The following is a 13,753-nucleotide window of genomic DNA, read 5'->3' as shown; positions in this document are numbered from 1 at the left end:
AAACGCTAGAGGAGAGCACATTGGGGCTTAAAACGCTTCATTTGGTCTGGAAGAAAAAGCCGTTTGTCACAAGGGGGGGGGGGCAAAACCCGCAAAAGCCGAATTGCCGCGAACTGATCCCCGCGTGTCACAGCGCAAAACGCAATTAAGGGCGCTCTCTGTGGTAGCGGTGCGCGCGGCAGCGCCCTGTCTGGTGGTTTTCTAGGGGGGAAGCCGATGTGCAGACAACAACCTAGTTCTCGCTCTCTTTCTTTTGTGTTTCTTACCGAAACTGAGAGTGTGTTTTTCCGTTTCCATGTCGCACTTGGTCGATCCGCTTGCCTCCGACGCGTTTCCACCCTCCATTATCTGGTGGTTGCCTTTCTCGCTGTCCCGCCCACGCGACATCTGCGCTTGGTATTATTCTTCCCTTCGGCTTTTGCTTTTTCCGTTTGAAGAGGCGGCGTACACTCAGGCAGCAAGAAAGAAAGTTCAGAGTCCGTAGGCTGGACCGCGCTCTGCGTTGCTTTGGAGGAAGCAGCTGCGCGACCCTGGAAGGTCTTGTAGGACTTCGTGCCACGCTGTCTGGGGGTCTCACATTTTTGCCGCCGCGTTCCGGAAAGTTTCGTTCAAAGAAAAGCAGACGAACACGCGGATATCAGACTCTCGCTGCTTTGTGCCTTTCTTCGCCACCGTTTTTTCCTGTCGAGAACTTGCGCGGTCGACCCATTGCTGTCTGCTGAGTTCTTTTCTTCTCGATATCTCTATAACCCTCTCCGCAGCGCCATCAAACTTTTGACCCGGTGTTAGTCTGGGTTGCCCTCCCCTTTTTACACATTTTTCCTCGCTCCTGCCTTCGCTTCTTCATAACGTGTCTCTGTTTCTAGCAGCCGTTTTGCCTCCTCTGTTACGGAACTGTGGCGCCTCTCCTTTTGTTTTGGCCCGGTTCGCTTCTTGGATTCGTTTGCGGATTCCGTTAAAGTACGCTTCCCTTCCCTCTCATCTTCCTCTAACCCAAGTGGACGAGACAGTCGACACCGCGGCGGTGTGTCTGTACACTCGAGATTTTTGTTCTCCACCGTCCACAGCCTGTCCGCGGCACTGGAAAACGCCACGTTTTCCGTTCCCGCTTTTTTCTTCGGTGCGAAACGCGTCGGCCGAGGTTTTTTCTTCCACTTTTTCGTTATTCCTTCCCTCGCATCTCTGCCCTTCTCTCCTCTTCCTGCTCTCTGCGCATCAGCGGGAGATCCACCGGCGCCTGCTTGCAGTCATTTTTGTCTGCTGCTGCTCCTTTTCCACGGCGACACTTACACCCTTCTCTACCGCCACAGAGAAGCGGTGTTTTCCTGTCACTTGTCTTCCGTCTCTTTTTTCCCTGACGCCTCCTTTTTCTTTTCCCTGTTTCTTTCCTTTCTCACTCCACGCCCTCTGAACTCACTCGACAGTTTACGAGATGGCTTCGTCAGCGCCGTCCGACGCTGCTGTGAGCGACCCAGTGGTGGGTCCGCCACCGGTCTTGTGCATTTTTCCTTTCCGCGACCCCGCTTTGCCCGTTCCTCGTCGTCACAAGATCATACTGATGAAACGCAGAGTGCGTCTGCAGCAGGAGGCGCTTCTGTTACACCGCCAGAAGAAAGAAACTTCTGGCAAGACAAACAGCGCCGACGCGTCGAAGGGCCAGGAAGCTCAGAAGCTCTATCTCGCTTCTCCGCTAACAGGCTTCGAAGTAAACTGGATCATGGACGACTCCAACCTCGAGAGGTAGGCCACGCCAGTGTCCTAGACGTAGCTAGGAAGCTCCACAGAGTTCTCCATAGGTGAGGACAGATGCGGGCATTCCAGTACACATCCATATTTGTACGTATCGAAGCCCACGTGTATATCTAGGTTTTCAAACGCTGGTGCCCACATATTTGTCTCTCTCTCTGCAAATGCCATGTGGCTCGTGTGTCTCTTGTTTCTTGGTCTCTGGTCTCCAGTCCGTGTTTTGCGGTGTCTGTTGAGTTTTACCTGATTTTGCCGGGGGCTTCGCGCAGGTTTCTTCGGGCCCGCGAGTGGAATGTGCCCAAGGCTTTCGCACTGTTGATGGAAACCGTCAAGTTCCGACGCGAGGCGAAGCCGGAGCGCGTAAAGCCGAAGGAGGTGATGCAGGCGAACCAAGAGGGCATCATGTACCGCAGAGGCTACGACAAAAGCGGACACCCCATTCTCTACATGAGGTGCGCAGACAAGATGTCTCACACAGAGGGAACGCTTCGCGTCAGTGTCCCTTCACTCTCTGAACTGAGTGAAGGTCGTCTGGGGACGTTTCTTTCTCTATCGTTTAAGTTCCTCGAGTTGGAGACAACCGACGGGTTTCCTCGCTAAAAGTGCTGTCTCTTTTTCCGCTCGACTTCGCCGACTCCCCTTCCCTGTGTCTCTGAGAAGGCATCGGGAGACTCGGGCCACACCTGGAGCTCCGACTTCTTCTGCTCTTGCTTTCTCGGAGGCATGCCTTTCCTTGGACCCAAAAAAAGTTCCACGTTTGAGAAAAAGCAGCCATAAAGGGGGCTTGAAGGTCTTAGGAATCTCAGTTTCTGCAGTGTATTTGCAATAAGTGGAGCCGCAGAGCCTTCGTTGGACGCACGCAGCATCTTTTCGTCCTGTGCTATGTCGGCAGACCGGGAAAGAATCAACCCAATGCCGACGCAGACAGCTCGATTAAACTCCTGGTGTACATGCTGGAGCGCGCTGTGCAGTCCATGAAGAGACAGGAAGGCGTCAGTGGAATCACTTTCATTGTCGACTACAATGGTTACACCAATGCCAACCAACCTCCCCTCGCCGTCGCTCTTCGATTCGTCGACATCTTCCAGAACTTCTACCCTGAGCGCCTCGCGGCGGCCTTCGTCATCGACACTCCCTGGTACTTTTCGGTGCGTCGTGTTTCTCACTTTTTCCCTCGCACGCATGCGCTGCGACAGAAAGACAAATCAAATACTCATTGGCTGAGTTCAGTGATACAGGACGCGACGGTGCTGGCAAAAAACTGACACCTGAGCAGTAGTTTCCTCTCGCTCTCACTATACGCCTGGTAACAAGAATCCACATGGTTCGCCACGTGGGCGTGTACACCTCTGATCGTCCCGTAGTTTGGGAGAAACCTCGAGGGCGAGTTTCTTCGATATATGCAGCTGCCCTGTGTGTCTCGATGCTCTGACCTATGTCCTCGCCGTGTCGTGCGCTTTGCTCCGGACGGATGAGTCCTGGTTCGTTGAAGCAGCGCTTTCTTCTGGGCTTCAAATGTCTTTCGTAGTGCTCATTCAAGTCGACACAGCCGCGCGTGATGACATCTCTGCATGGAGAAGCTCTAAGGCAACCTGCACTCGAGTTGTTCCCTCTTCACGTAACAGATTTGTCTGCGCGTGCGAACAGCTGCGCTTGCGTCGCTTTGGGCGCCATGCCTCAAGCCGCGAGTTTCTCCCTTCCGCTGTTCTGAGCTCCACAGCGGCGGATGGAGGTTTCACTGCGCATCTGGTGTATAAAGGGGAAGGAAGGACCTGAGAGAGGTCGAAGTGAAAACGATTCAAAGTCGTTTCCTGCTCTTTCAAACCTCGTTTTTTCCTGGCTTCCTGCGGCGGTATTTTCCAGACTTTCTGGAACTGTCTGCAGCCGTTTCTGCCAAATCGAACAACAAGCAAGATCCACTACTGTTCGACGAGTGATCCGAAGTCCCTAGAACCTCTCTTTGACCAGGTACGTTCGCGAAACGTTTTCTTCTAGCGTTCCTGCATGCGCTGCTTGCTGTCCCTGGAAACAATCTTGGCAACTCTGGATTAATCTGTAAAGGCGTGTTCGGAGACACCCTACGTCGAGTCCGTGTGCATGTGGTTTCTGCACCTAGTAAAAATTGTAATTTGTTGTAGCGTTGACGAGCACTGCGCCCGCTGTTCCGACTGTCGACAGCAGCTTCTGCGTCACCTGTTTCTTCTGTCTGTGGTTCGCCGTGTTTTTCATTCCTCTCTGTCCTACGGTCTGGGGGACTGGAAAGCAGACCAGAAGCATGAAGGCACAAGCAACGTAGATGAGAACGGGCAATACGCTTGAGATGCTTTCTGAATCGAGGATTCGCAGTCTGCACAAGGTCGATAGAAGCCACATAGTTTGTTAGAACAGAGGTTCAGGAGGGATCTGGTAGGCCACTGCATGCGCTGTCCGCTCTGTCCGTGATGACGGGGGAGCGACGGAACGCTCTTCACACATGTATCCAGCTGGAGGAGATGCAGTCACATGGTTGAGTAGATCTGCGTTGAGAAATGCGTGCTTGAAGACTCGACGGAGAGCCTCGTTATTCTCCTACAACTGGTCCTATGTTCTTGTGTGGATCGTCACTTTTCATTGAGAGTCTCCATTCTGCACGATGGATAGCCGTCTTCTCATCAGTTGCTGGTATTTTATCTTCGTAAGTGTGCACCTTTCGCTGAGGACCTTTGCCATGTTCTCTTTCCTCACATGCTGGTTCCTTCAGGTTCCGGCGGACTGCATCGAATCGTGGATTCCTGGTGGCCAGGCCACCGGCGTGTACGACCACAGTGCCTACTGGGCGGCAGAGGCGAAGCAGTTTGAGTGCTACATGAAGTTTTTGCAGGAAGAATTTATTGGGAAGTCACAGCAGCAGAGAATGGTCGAGGCGCGGGCCTTTCAGGAGGCGCAGGCCGCTGGGAAGCAGGGCGACGAAGCAGTGGAAGCTGCGCGAGCCGCAGCGAAAGACGACAAGAAAGGCGGCAGTGGCGCCGCAGACTCAGACACTTTACTCGAGAAAGAGGAGGGAGAAGAAGACGTTCAGGACGAGGAAGACGAGGAGTCGAACGCCGACCTCAACGAAGACGAAGAAAAGAGGAGAATGTTGCAAGAGGCTCTGAAAAAAGAACAAGGCGGCCACATGGCCGACACCCAGTCTACGGGGGCGGGGCGGTAGACCAGAAAACCAAGCCGAGGGGCAGAGGGACAGAGAAAGAGACGATAACGGACCGACGGAGAGAGAGAGAAAAAAAAAGAGACAGAGACAGAAAGAGAGAGAGGGGTGGAAAAGACTAAAGGAAGGTTTGACAGTTGTAGAGGGAAACCGCAGGTGGGAGAGGATAGCAAAGAAAGGGAGAGTGACGTATCGAATAGGGAGAACACAGGAAAGGTGGAAGATCGGCGGGTGCCTTTGTCATAAGACGTGAAGGAGAAAAAGAGGGGGCAAAGGCACAAGGGTGGATAAAGAAGGGATGACGAGACATATGCACTACGAGGATGTCGACTTGTCGAGTGAGGGAAGGAGGACGTTTGAGAGGGAGGCGAAGAGAACGCTGGGGATGTATCCGTACGTCTTTCACTCTGCTGTCTCTCTATCGTATCTTCTGTCTACCGTCAGGGCATTATTCCGACTCGATCATGCCTTTTGTCTTGCGTGTCACTCTCAACACGCGAGCGTTTGTGCACTTTTTTATCCGTTCTTTCCACTTAGTTAAAACGGACGAATCATGTAGGACAGAGCGGTGCTCTGGCCACGCGCAACGCCTCCGGTGGTGTCAAGGAGCGGGACAAGCGTTGCACACCTTCATAAGGAATCGACACGGTCTTCGAACAAGCACGCAGGTAGCTACTGAGAGACGCTTACGTCACACTAAAACCCTCTCGTTTTTTTCCACCTTTCTTTTTTCCCACACGAAACAGAGGCGAAAGATTTTCGAACCTGTGAACGCGCACGAGAGACGTCAGACGTCCCGCTGCATCCACGAAGTTTTTCCGCCAAGGCAGTCGATGAGGCAAGTGTCAACTCAGCTGTGAACGGGAAGAGAAGATGCGACCTTATCTTCCTCCTTTTGTGCATGTGTGCACCATCGAGAAGAATTCGAGAAGTCAACAGAGTCAAGGAGTTCAAGGAAGGTCTGCTTCCTCACTTTGGCACGCGTCCGGCCGTTGCAGCAAGACAAAGGGATCGGTGAGACTCTTGTCGGCTCTCAGCTGTGCTAGCATCAGGCGAATTCGGCGGGTGGCTGACACACGGCTGTCACACCCTTTCGTGGGAACAGCAAGGCGTGCAGAACCTCCTCCACTGGTGTAAATGTGGTACTTCCTTTTCATTCTTTGGTACTGAAAATTGCAATCGCAAGACAGTGAGAAAAGCGTCGGAGACCATCTCTACAGTGGAAGCTCCGAAGGCACCGACGGGTGCACCACTCACTGTTGGCGCCGATAAACCATGAAAAACAGCATACGCGTTGTCAGTCTCGTGCAAATGTGAACATTCGCTAGAGTTCAAGTTGCACCGTGGTGATTTCGTCGACTCATGTTAAACCTCCAATGGACGCGTTCGCACAATGGTCTGCTGGACAGCAGCAGCCAACTACCGCACCCGTCTTCTGGCCGGTGACAGAATCGCAACGCTCTCGAAGCTTTCGATTGCTGTAGACCACAGAGCGAGCTGAAGTATATCAAGTACGAACCACGCATGAAGCTGTTTGCGCCACATAACGGTTCTACCGAAGCAGTCTTCGGTTCTCGCCTCGGAGAAACTGTGTCCGCCCTGCCAGGGATTCAAGCAGTGCCGTCATCTGAAGGTGGTTGTTTGCTCTATCCGATGCCAGACGTAACGTGCGCATTCGTTGCTGATGAGGAAGGCACGTCAATATCGCGTGTGGATTTGAAAATGCTGAATGAAGGGGCTTTTGACCGAATCGTGTTCCTTGACACGTGGGGAAAATGGTCGCGTAGGCAAAGAGCCTCGAGGGTGATTATCCCGACGCAGTGCCTTTGAGGTCAATTCTCCAGCAGCGCACGGCTGAAGAATGTCTTCGTGAATGCGTTTCATCACGAACAGCTGAGTTTTCGCTTCTACAGTTCTTGCATGTTGCGATAACTGAGTACGTAGTGGGGCACTCTTCACTGTGCTACACCTGCTGCCACTACGCAGCGCCGGTATTAGTGCACGACCATATCCTCGGAACGAGACATTTTTTATGCAGCTAACCAAAAAGTTGTCTGGTCCGGAGTCGTTAGACAGACTCTCACCTTCTGCGTTTCTGGCATCGTCGTTTGCCGACGGGTTCTCAGCAGGTTGCATAGAGACTCCACAACCACGTACCGGAGCACATGTGACCCCGAAAGACCCCCCGCTACCCACAATGCAAAGACACTGAGTGCGGCACTGCTTGCTTCCCCTCAGACACCACAGGCTGCAGCCGGCAACCTACTCATCAAATGCGAGTTTTCAGGAGTGCTACTTCCGCACCGGGACGCCAGGTCGCATCGGACACACGCCGTGCGGCACCACACGTCGTCTCCGGAAGAGGATCAAGAGGAAGTTCAGTTCATGTGGACGGACGCAGAGGAGAAATACGATCTCTAAGGCTTTCTAGGGGTTGTGTCGGCCGCGTTCGACCTGGTGCGGTGGATGAGGCACATCTTATTCTAAGTGAGACTAGCGCTGATATCACCGTATCTTTCAGGGCTTGAGGACGGTTCTCTCGCGAGCGGCGAAACCTCAGAAGTGACAGTCCCTGCATGAAGTCGAAGATATAATCTCCAAGGCTTCCCGCTTCTCTTGGGATGTGCGGCACAGCGACGGAGAGCAGCGTCAGCCCGCGACGCCTTTTCTCCGGTGTACATCCACCTTGCCAGTGCCACACGACGAGGAAGCCGATCTTCCGTGCCGGTGCGTTTCTTGCACTTGTCATTGGCGTTTCTATGTGGCTTAGGTCCGTTCCGGCGGAAAGAAGATGTCGAGGCCAATGATGAGGATAGTCTCGAGTCTTTCAAGCATGTTTCACCAGGAAAACGGACAGTTTCCCCCGCTTACCCGCTGCCAGCTTTTTCGTTGGCCTGGCGGCGCGTTGGCTCTAGCCGTCGTTCACGGTGGAAACTGCGCATGCAGCCGGTCCCTTGCAACTCTTTCCGCCCTCGACTTTGGTGAGTTCTTTACGCTTTCGCGTTCTCGCCCTCAGTCGTTTTTTTAGTTGCTTCCTCGCAAGGAAACCCGCGGAATCACACCTCCACAAGCGTACTGCTTTCCCCGTTCTGACTCGTGTCGGTCGGCGCCTGACGTCGGTCACGCTCGCTGCTGTTTCTCCCTCGATGGTCTTTTTTTTCGGCTGCGAGAGGCACCACGCGGAATCCCTTCTCAGCTATTCAAAGCATTTCGCTAAACCGTTTCCCTCATTTTGAGTGGGGCACGCTCTACGTCGTGTCTGTCTCTTGTTCAGGCTCGAGGAGGCACGCTGTGCCACACAAGAAAACTGCAGCATGCGAGCGCGGAGGTGCCCCACTGAAGACACAGGACTCGGCGAAACGGTTACGCGTGCAATATAGTTATCGACTTCTTGCCTTGATAGTTCCGTTTCTGTCAGTCGCCGCCCTTCCCTGACATAGTAGGATTTCCTTCCTCGCCTCCACAGCCTCAAAGCCCTACCTAACTTTCAGGCTGTTAGGTCGCATCACACGTGCGCTTGTCTCCGGTTTTCTTCCGCCCACGGTCCCTGTTCATGGATGCCAAAGTGTTCGAGCTACCGACTTGAGCTTTTCCGGGAATTAAGGATCGGCAGACACCCGTACGCCGCGCCCTGCTTTTTTCGGCGTCGGCAGGGGTGCTTGTGCACATTTCGTTTCACAAGCACTTGCCTGGAGACTCCCGGAATCGGCACGCAACTATGCACGAACCCCCATCAAAAGAGAGACACTTGGATGACGTTTTTCTCTTTTTGACCTCCAGCGCCTCCCGCTTGGCTATGCGCGGTCCGTCGCAATGTCTGTGTCTGGCCCTCTTCGGGAGTTCCTTTCCGAAGAACGCTGAATCATCTTTTAGACACGTTCGTCTCAGTCTTCCCTGCGTCGTTGGAGACGCTTTCGACGCATTTCTTCACTAGCTGCGACTTCTGCATCTTCTCACGGACGCCTCTCTTTTCTCGAGCTGTCCGCGCTGCAAGTCTTCTACTCGCTGCATCTCCGCCGATACAGTCCCCTTGTGTTTGTCTCCGTTCCTCACCTTGGTCGTTGCCCTGCTTGCGACCGTCCCCAACTCTCTCCGTCCACGTTTGCCACTCCAAAATGCCGCATGGATGGCCAATCCACGTGACCCGCACGCCGGTGCCTGCCTCTGTGCCAGACCTGCCTTCCTCGAAGGACCACGGAGGGGCGAAGCGGGGGGCGGCGTCTTTCGGAGATGCCCCAGTCACCACTTCCTGTCCTCACTGCCACAAAGCCATCACGACGACCATCTCCTACAGGCACTCTTGTCTCGGAGTCACGATCTGTCTCGTCACGGCTCTGCTGCTCGGCTGGTACGCCTTCTGCCTCGTTCCTTTCCTCTGGCTAGGCCTCAAGGTAAGCTCGGAAGAAGAAGAAGAAGGGTGCGTCCATGGGAGGGATGGAGCAGCCGAGGAGGGAGGCGAGACGAAGGCTGCGAACGAGAGAAGACAGCGAGCCCTCGAAAAAAGAAGGCGAAGATGAAACACAGGAACGCTGGATGGAGGGGAACCTACAGGGCGCGTCACGGTTCCGACTGCCCGCTCGTACGCGCGTTTCCGACCCACAGTCAGGCAGCGACAGAGCCTCCGCGAGGAGAAACAACGTGAGATGCTCTGAGGGGTGAGCGTCTCCGTTTCTCTGTTGCGAATCTGCGTACACTGAGGAAGCGAAGGGGAGAGGAAAGAGGGGAGAGAGACACCAAGTCGAGTTACAGAGGACGTCTGTGCAGACACCCGACCCAGTTCGGAAGCGCGCAGAGACCTGGGAAGCGAAACAGGCGAGGTTCGTGCACGCAGCGCCATAGACCGATCTGTTTTTCGTGTTTCGTCCCCGTTTTTTCGACCCTCCGTCGTCTCTTTTTTCTCCAGAAGTTCCTTGTGTTTCGCTGGAGAGAACTGCAGCGGCAAGTTGCTTTGGTGTCCGTGACACTTGCGTCGATTTCTTGTCTCCATCTTTTTTAGGATGCAGTTCATACCTGCCCGTCATGCAGAAATCTGATTCATCGCCACTCTCGGATCCACATCCCCATTACTTCTCTCCGGGACGAGGTCGTTACCGTCAAGTGCGGGAGCTGTGCGGTGGTTCTGTCTCGTCGCTATTTTCTGCTGTTCTTCGTCATTCTGTTTCTTATTCTTCTCTTCTACGTCTTGCGTGCGGGATGGCTCGGCACCGCCTTAGATGTCATCCCGAAAGGTAAGAAGCGACGGACTCGCCTCTTCTCCTTTTTACTCTCGCCTCTCGATTTCTCTTCTGTGCACCATGTCTTACTTTTCTTATCACCTTCAGCTCCGCGCTTTCCCCCTCCCCTCCCCCCTTCCCCTCCCCCTTCCCCCTCTCTGTTTTAGGTCGCCTACTCGAAAACCTCCCTCTCGCTCAGCTCTCGTGTGTTTCTTTCGCCCTACGCGGTCACGGTCTTTCCTTTGAGATCCGAGTTCCAGCTCTTCCTGCGACGGAGGCTGTGCTCGGAGTGTGCGTCTTCTCTCGTCCCCTCGTTCCGACTGTCTCCTCACCCCGCACAGGCTCATTCTCGGTTGCTGTCTGTGCTCTGTGTGTCGTGCGGCTTCTGTCTCTCGTCCAGGGCCCATGGTCTCTTCCTCCTGGCAGGACTTCTACCGGGAGTGCGGACAGAAGAGTCAGCTGGGCAATCCACTGCAGGCTGCAGGGAACTTCCGCGAGCACTTCCTGGGCAAAACCGTCAAGTGGGAGGGTCTCGTGAAGCAAGTCAAGGAGGGGACCTTCAGCTCGAACTTCCTCTTTCTCGTGATGTATCCAACGATGACCGCTGAAGGCCGCGGAAGCTTGGGAAGCCGCGACGGGAGCTGGAGCTCTGCGGAGCGAGGAGGTGACTCGACTTTGGCTTCCCTCTTGATGGAGGACGAAGCCGGAGAGGCTGGAGAGAAGAGGAAAGCGGACGCGCGACAAGAGGAGGACGACCTCCTTGCTCTTGACGAAGAAAATCGAGGGATGCGGGGAGACGGAGCTGACCTCGCGTTCGCCTTCAGTGAAGATCTGAACGAAAAAGTCGCGCAACTCGTCCCTGGGGACAAAGTGGCTTTCGAAGCGACTCTCGTCGAACTCGGAAGAAGGCAAGAGTCTCACTGAAAGTCTTATCGAGGGTTTGCAGGTGTCTGCTTCCTTCGACTGTATTATTTAAGGAAAAGATTCCCCTGTCAGCCCCTCTCTGCTCTCGGTCTTGCCACCGGTTTTTGTAGAACGGCTTCTTGTGACGTGCTGCTGCCCCCCTCTTCATGCTTGCAGGCTGCCGCGAGAATCTCTGTCGCTTCCTCTCCAGCTGCGACTTCGAAGCATGGTCGCCTCTCATGTTCCCTTTTTCTCTTGTGTCTCTTCTGTTCTGCGTCTTACAACCCTCTGCTTCGCACCCGTGACCTCTCCCTCTGTTCCTCTGTTCTTCTGCTCTCCTTCTTCTCGCCGTGACTCCGCGCCGCGTCTGCTGTCTTTCTTCGTTCAGAGGCAAGCCGTCGCTCGGGCGGCTCTGGGCGGTGTCTGTGCTGGAGAAATGGGAGGAGCGGAAGAAGCGACTGCGCGAGAAAGCCGAAGAAGAAAGCACCTTCCTGCAGCGTCTGTTTCCGTCTCTGGGGTCGCCCTTTGGCGGCTTCAGTCCGCTGTCACTGATGGGCTCTCTGGGCGGCCGTGGGGTGATTATCGTCAGACGACAAGTCATCGCCTCGGACAGCTCGTCTCCCTTCGCCTCCGCGGGAGGCCTGTGGTCATCGTCAGGCGGCTTTCCAGGCGACGACGAATCCGACGGAGTCGTGCGTGTCGTGGACCCGCGCGCTTCTTTGTCGGAAAACACAGAAGAGCGTGGAACTCCAGTGCAGAAGAAGAAGCGTTCGCCCGACGCCGTTGATTCAGAAGCTTCCTCTGACCATGGGAGGAAGCCCCGTGCGACAGGCGAAGGATCGATAGCGAATCGACTCGCTCAGAGCGCCCCCACGCTCTTTGGCTTGATGGGCCGAGTGGCGGGAGACGACGAGAACTCCTGGGAGAATCTTGTGCAGAAACTTCGAGAGGAGAGAACAGAGGGGAAGGGGAAGGCAGAGGAGCGCAACCGTCGAGGAGAAGGTGCATTTGCAGCTGCGCACGACGACGAAGAGGAGGGACCGGGAAACGTCGGCGGCGCCGAGAAACGCGTGGGGGGGGGTCTGTACTGGGGCAACTGGGAGGAAGACTATGGAGACGTCGACGAGGAGAATGAGGGCGAATCTGACGAAGCGGAGAGAGGCGAGGCGGTAGCGGAAAACGCGGGTCAGCCTGTGGTGGAATCGAAACCGGCAGAGACGCCCAAGACGCCAGAGGAGAAGAAGGCGGAGACGGGACGCGACAGGAAGACTCAACCAGAGGAGAAGGAGCAGCCTCGTCGGAAGTCCGCTGAGAAGCAGGCGATTCCCGGCTCGTTCACAGACAAGGAGGGAGGAAAGCACGCTGGTGGCGACGCAGAGAACGTCAGGAAAACGACATCAGACGACACAGCTAATCGAGGATCTGCGGCTGGCGCTCCGAAGGCGACACAAACAAGGAAAGCAAAACACAATCCACCTGCCGAAAGAAACACTAAAAGTCCTCAAACACGCACGCCCAAGGCAGCGTCTCCTCCTCCTTCTCGTCCTCCTTCTCCTTCTCGCTCCCCTCCCTCACCTTCTCCATCTGCTTCTCCATCTCCTGGCTCCCCTCCCTCACCTTCTCCATCTCCTTCTCCCTCTCCTTCTGGCTCCCCTCCCTCACCTTCTCCATCTCCTTCTGGCTCCCCTCCCTCACCTTCTCCATCTCCTTCTCCCTCACCTTCTCCCTCTCCTTCTGGCTCCCCTCCCTCTCCTTCTCCTCCGTCTCCGCCTTCTCCTTCTGTCCTGTCTCAGGGTCCTTCTGTGCATTAGGCGGCTTTCTTGGTGAGGCAGCTCGACAACGCCCAGGACGCAGAGGGGAGGAGGGGATAGCGTGGGCGCATGGCGCGGAGGGCGCTGGCGGATGCGAGGGTGGCTCGAAGAGAAAACCCCCGTCTTTCTGGGGTAGACGTGATCAGTCCGATTCGCGCAGTCTGGGGGAGGCCGTCGTGTGCCTGTTCTTCGAGCGACGTTGTCTAGCACTGCCCTTGATGCAGGATTTGCGGCGAATGAAGAAAGACAATTTCCCTCTCTTCTTTTCTATGCACTTCGCAAGCCGAGAGGACGGCGGCGTTCATTGTTGGAAACAGGAAACGTCTTTCTCGTCTGTGCCCGTCCAGTTCTTGTGTTTCTCCCGTCTTTGCCTTTTCTGCGTTGCTGAATCTCGCTTCCTGCTGAGGAACTTCAGGCAACTCCGGTGAGGTGGATGGAAGCGGCGCAGGAAAGCGCACAGACAGAATGCAGATTTGGAGCTTTCTGGACGGTTGTTTCCAGGAGAATCTCAGACACATCGAGAAGTCGGTGGAGGGTGCAAGAAAGAGGAGGGTGCTTTTGTGTGTGTGCTTCCCATGTAGTTAGTGAACGGGTCTTGGCCCAGAACGGCTTCTCTGGGGTGACCTACGGCGTAGCTTGCAGAATCACTGTTTTCTAAACAGTTTTTCTTATTTTTTTCGCAGAAGGAAACCCGAGTTTGTCGAATTGCTTTCCTTCCCCGATTTTCACATTCCCGAGTGTCGTTGTGCGCGTTTGGTGCCCTACATTTCGTGGATTTCTCTCTTTGCAGGAGCTTTGCTTCCTGAGTTCGAGAGTAGCTTGGCTGCCCTCGCGCGCTTTTGGGAAGCCGTTGCCGGTTCTTCCCCTTCGGGAGTGGAGAAGGAGTGTAATTC

At 54.9% G+C, this 13,753-nt stretch overlaps 3 protein-coding genes across 3 annotated transcripts; all 3 read left to right on the top strand.

The window, feature by feature from the left end:
* Positions 1 to 172: 172 nt before the first annotated feature.
* On the top strand, positions 173 to 5,613 carry TGME49_246330 (CRAL/TRIO domain-containing protein). The gene is made up of 5 exons (XM_002366990.2): positions 173 to 1,740; positions 2,016 to 2,198; positions 2,639 to 2,894; positions 3,610 to 3,714; positions 4,487 to 5,613. Exons 1-5 carry the CDS (start codon positions 1,433 to 1,435, stop codon positions 4,934 to 4,936), a joined length of 1,302 nt encoding a protein of 433 aa, XP_002367031.1. The 5' UTR covers positions 173 to 1,432; the 3' UTR covers positions 4,937 to 5,613.
* Positions 5,614 to 6,893: 1,280 nt separating this feature from the next.
* TGME49_246230 (hypothetical protein) lies at positions 6,894 to 8,952 on the top strand. The gene is made up of 2 exons (XM_018780778.1): positions 6,894 to 7,914; positions 8,208 to 8,952. Exons 1-2 carry the CDS (start codon positions 7,725 to 7,727, stop codon positions 8,366 to 8,368), a joined length of 351 nt encoding a protein of 116 aa, XP_018634916.1. The 5' UTR covers positions 6,894 to 7,724; the 3' UTR covers positions 8,369 to 8,952.
* Positions 8,953 to 9,048: 96 nt separating this feature from the next.
* Positions 9,049 to 12,860, top strand: TGME49_246220 (hypothetical protein; the record flags this gene model as incomplete). Its single annotated transcript, XM_018780777.1, has 4 exons — positions 9,049 to 9,324; positions 9,930 to 10,161; positions 10,547 to 11,054; positions 11,438 to 12,860. 4 exons carry the CDS (start codon positions 9,049 to 9,051, stop codon positions 12,858 to 12,860), a joined length of 2,439 nt encoding a protein of 812 aa, XP_018634915.1.
* Between the last annotated feature and the right edge of the window lie 893 nt (positions 12,861 to 13,753).

This window comes from Toxoplasma gondii, chromosome XII, assembly GCF_000006565.2.
Source record: "Toxoplasma gondii ME49 chromosome XII, whole genome shotgun sequence".
Classification (NCBI taxonomy): Eukaryota; Apicomplexa; class Conoidasida; order Eucoccidiorida; family Sarcocystidae; genus Toxoplasma; species Toxoplasma gondii.
The sequence above is the reverse complement of the archived record's forward strand: the minus strand, read 5'-3'. Positions and strand labels throughout refer to the sequence as shown.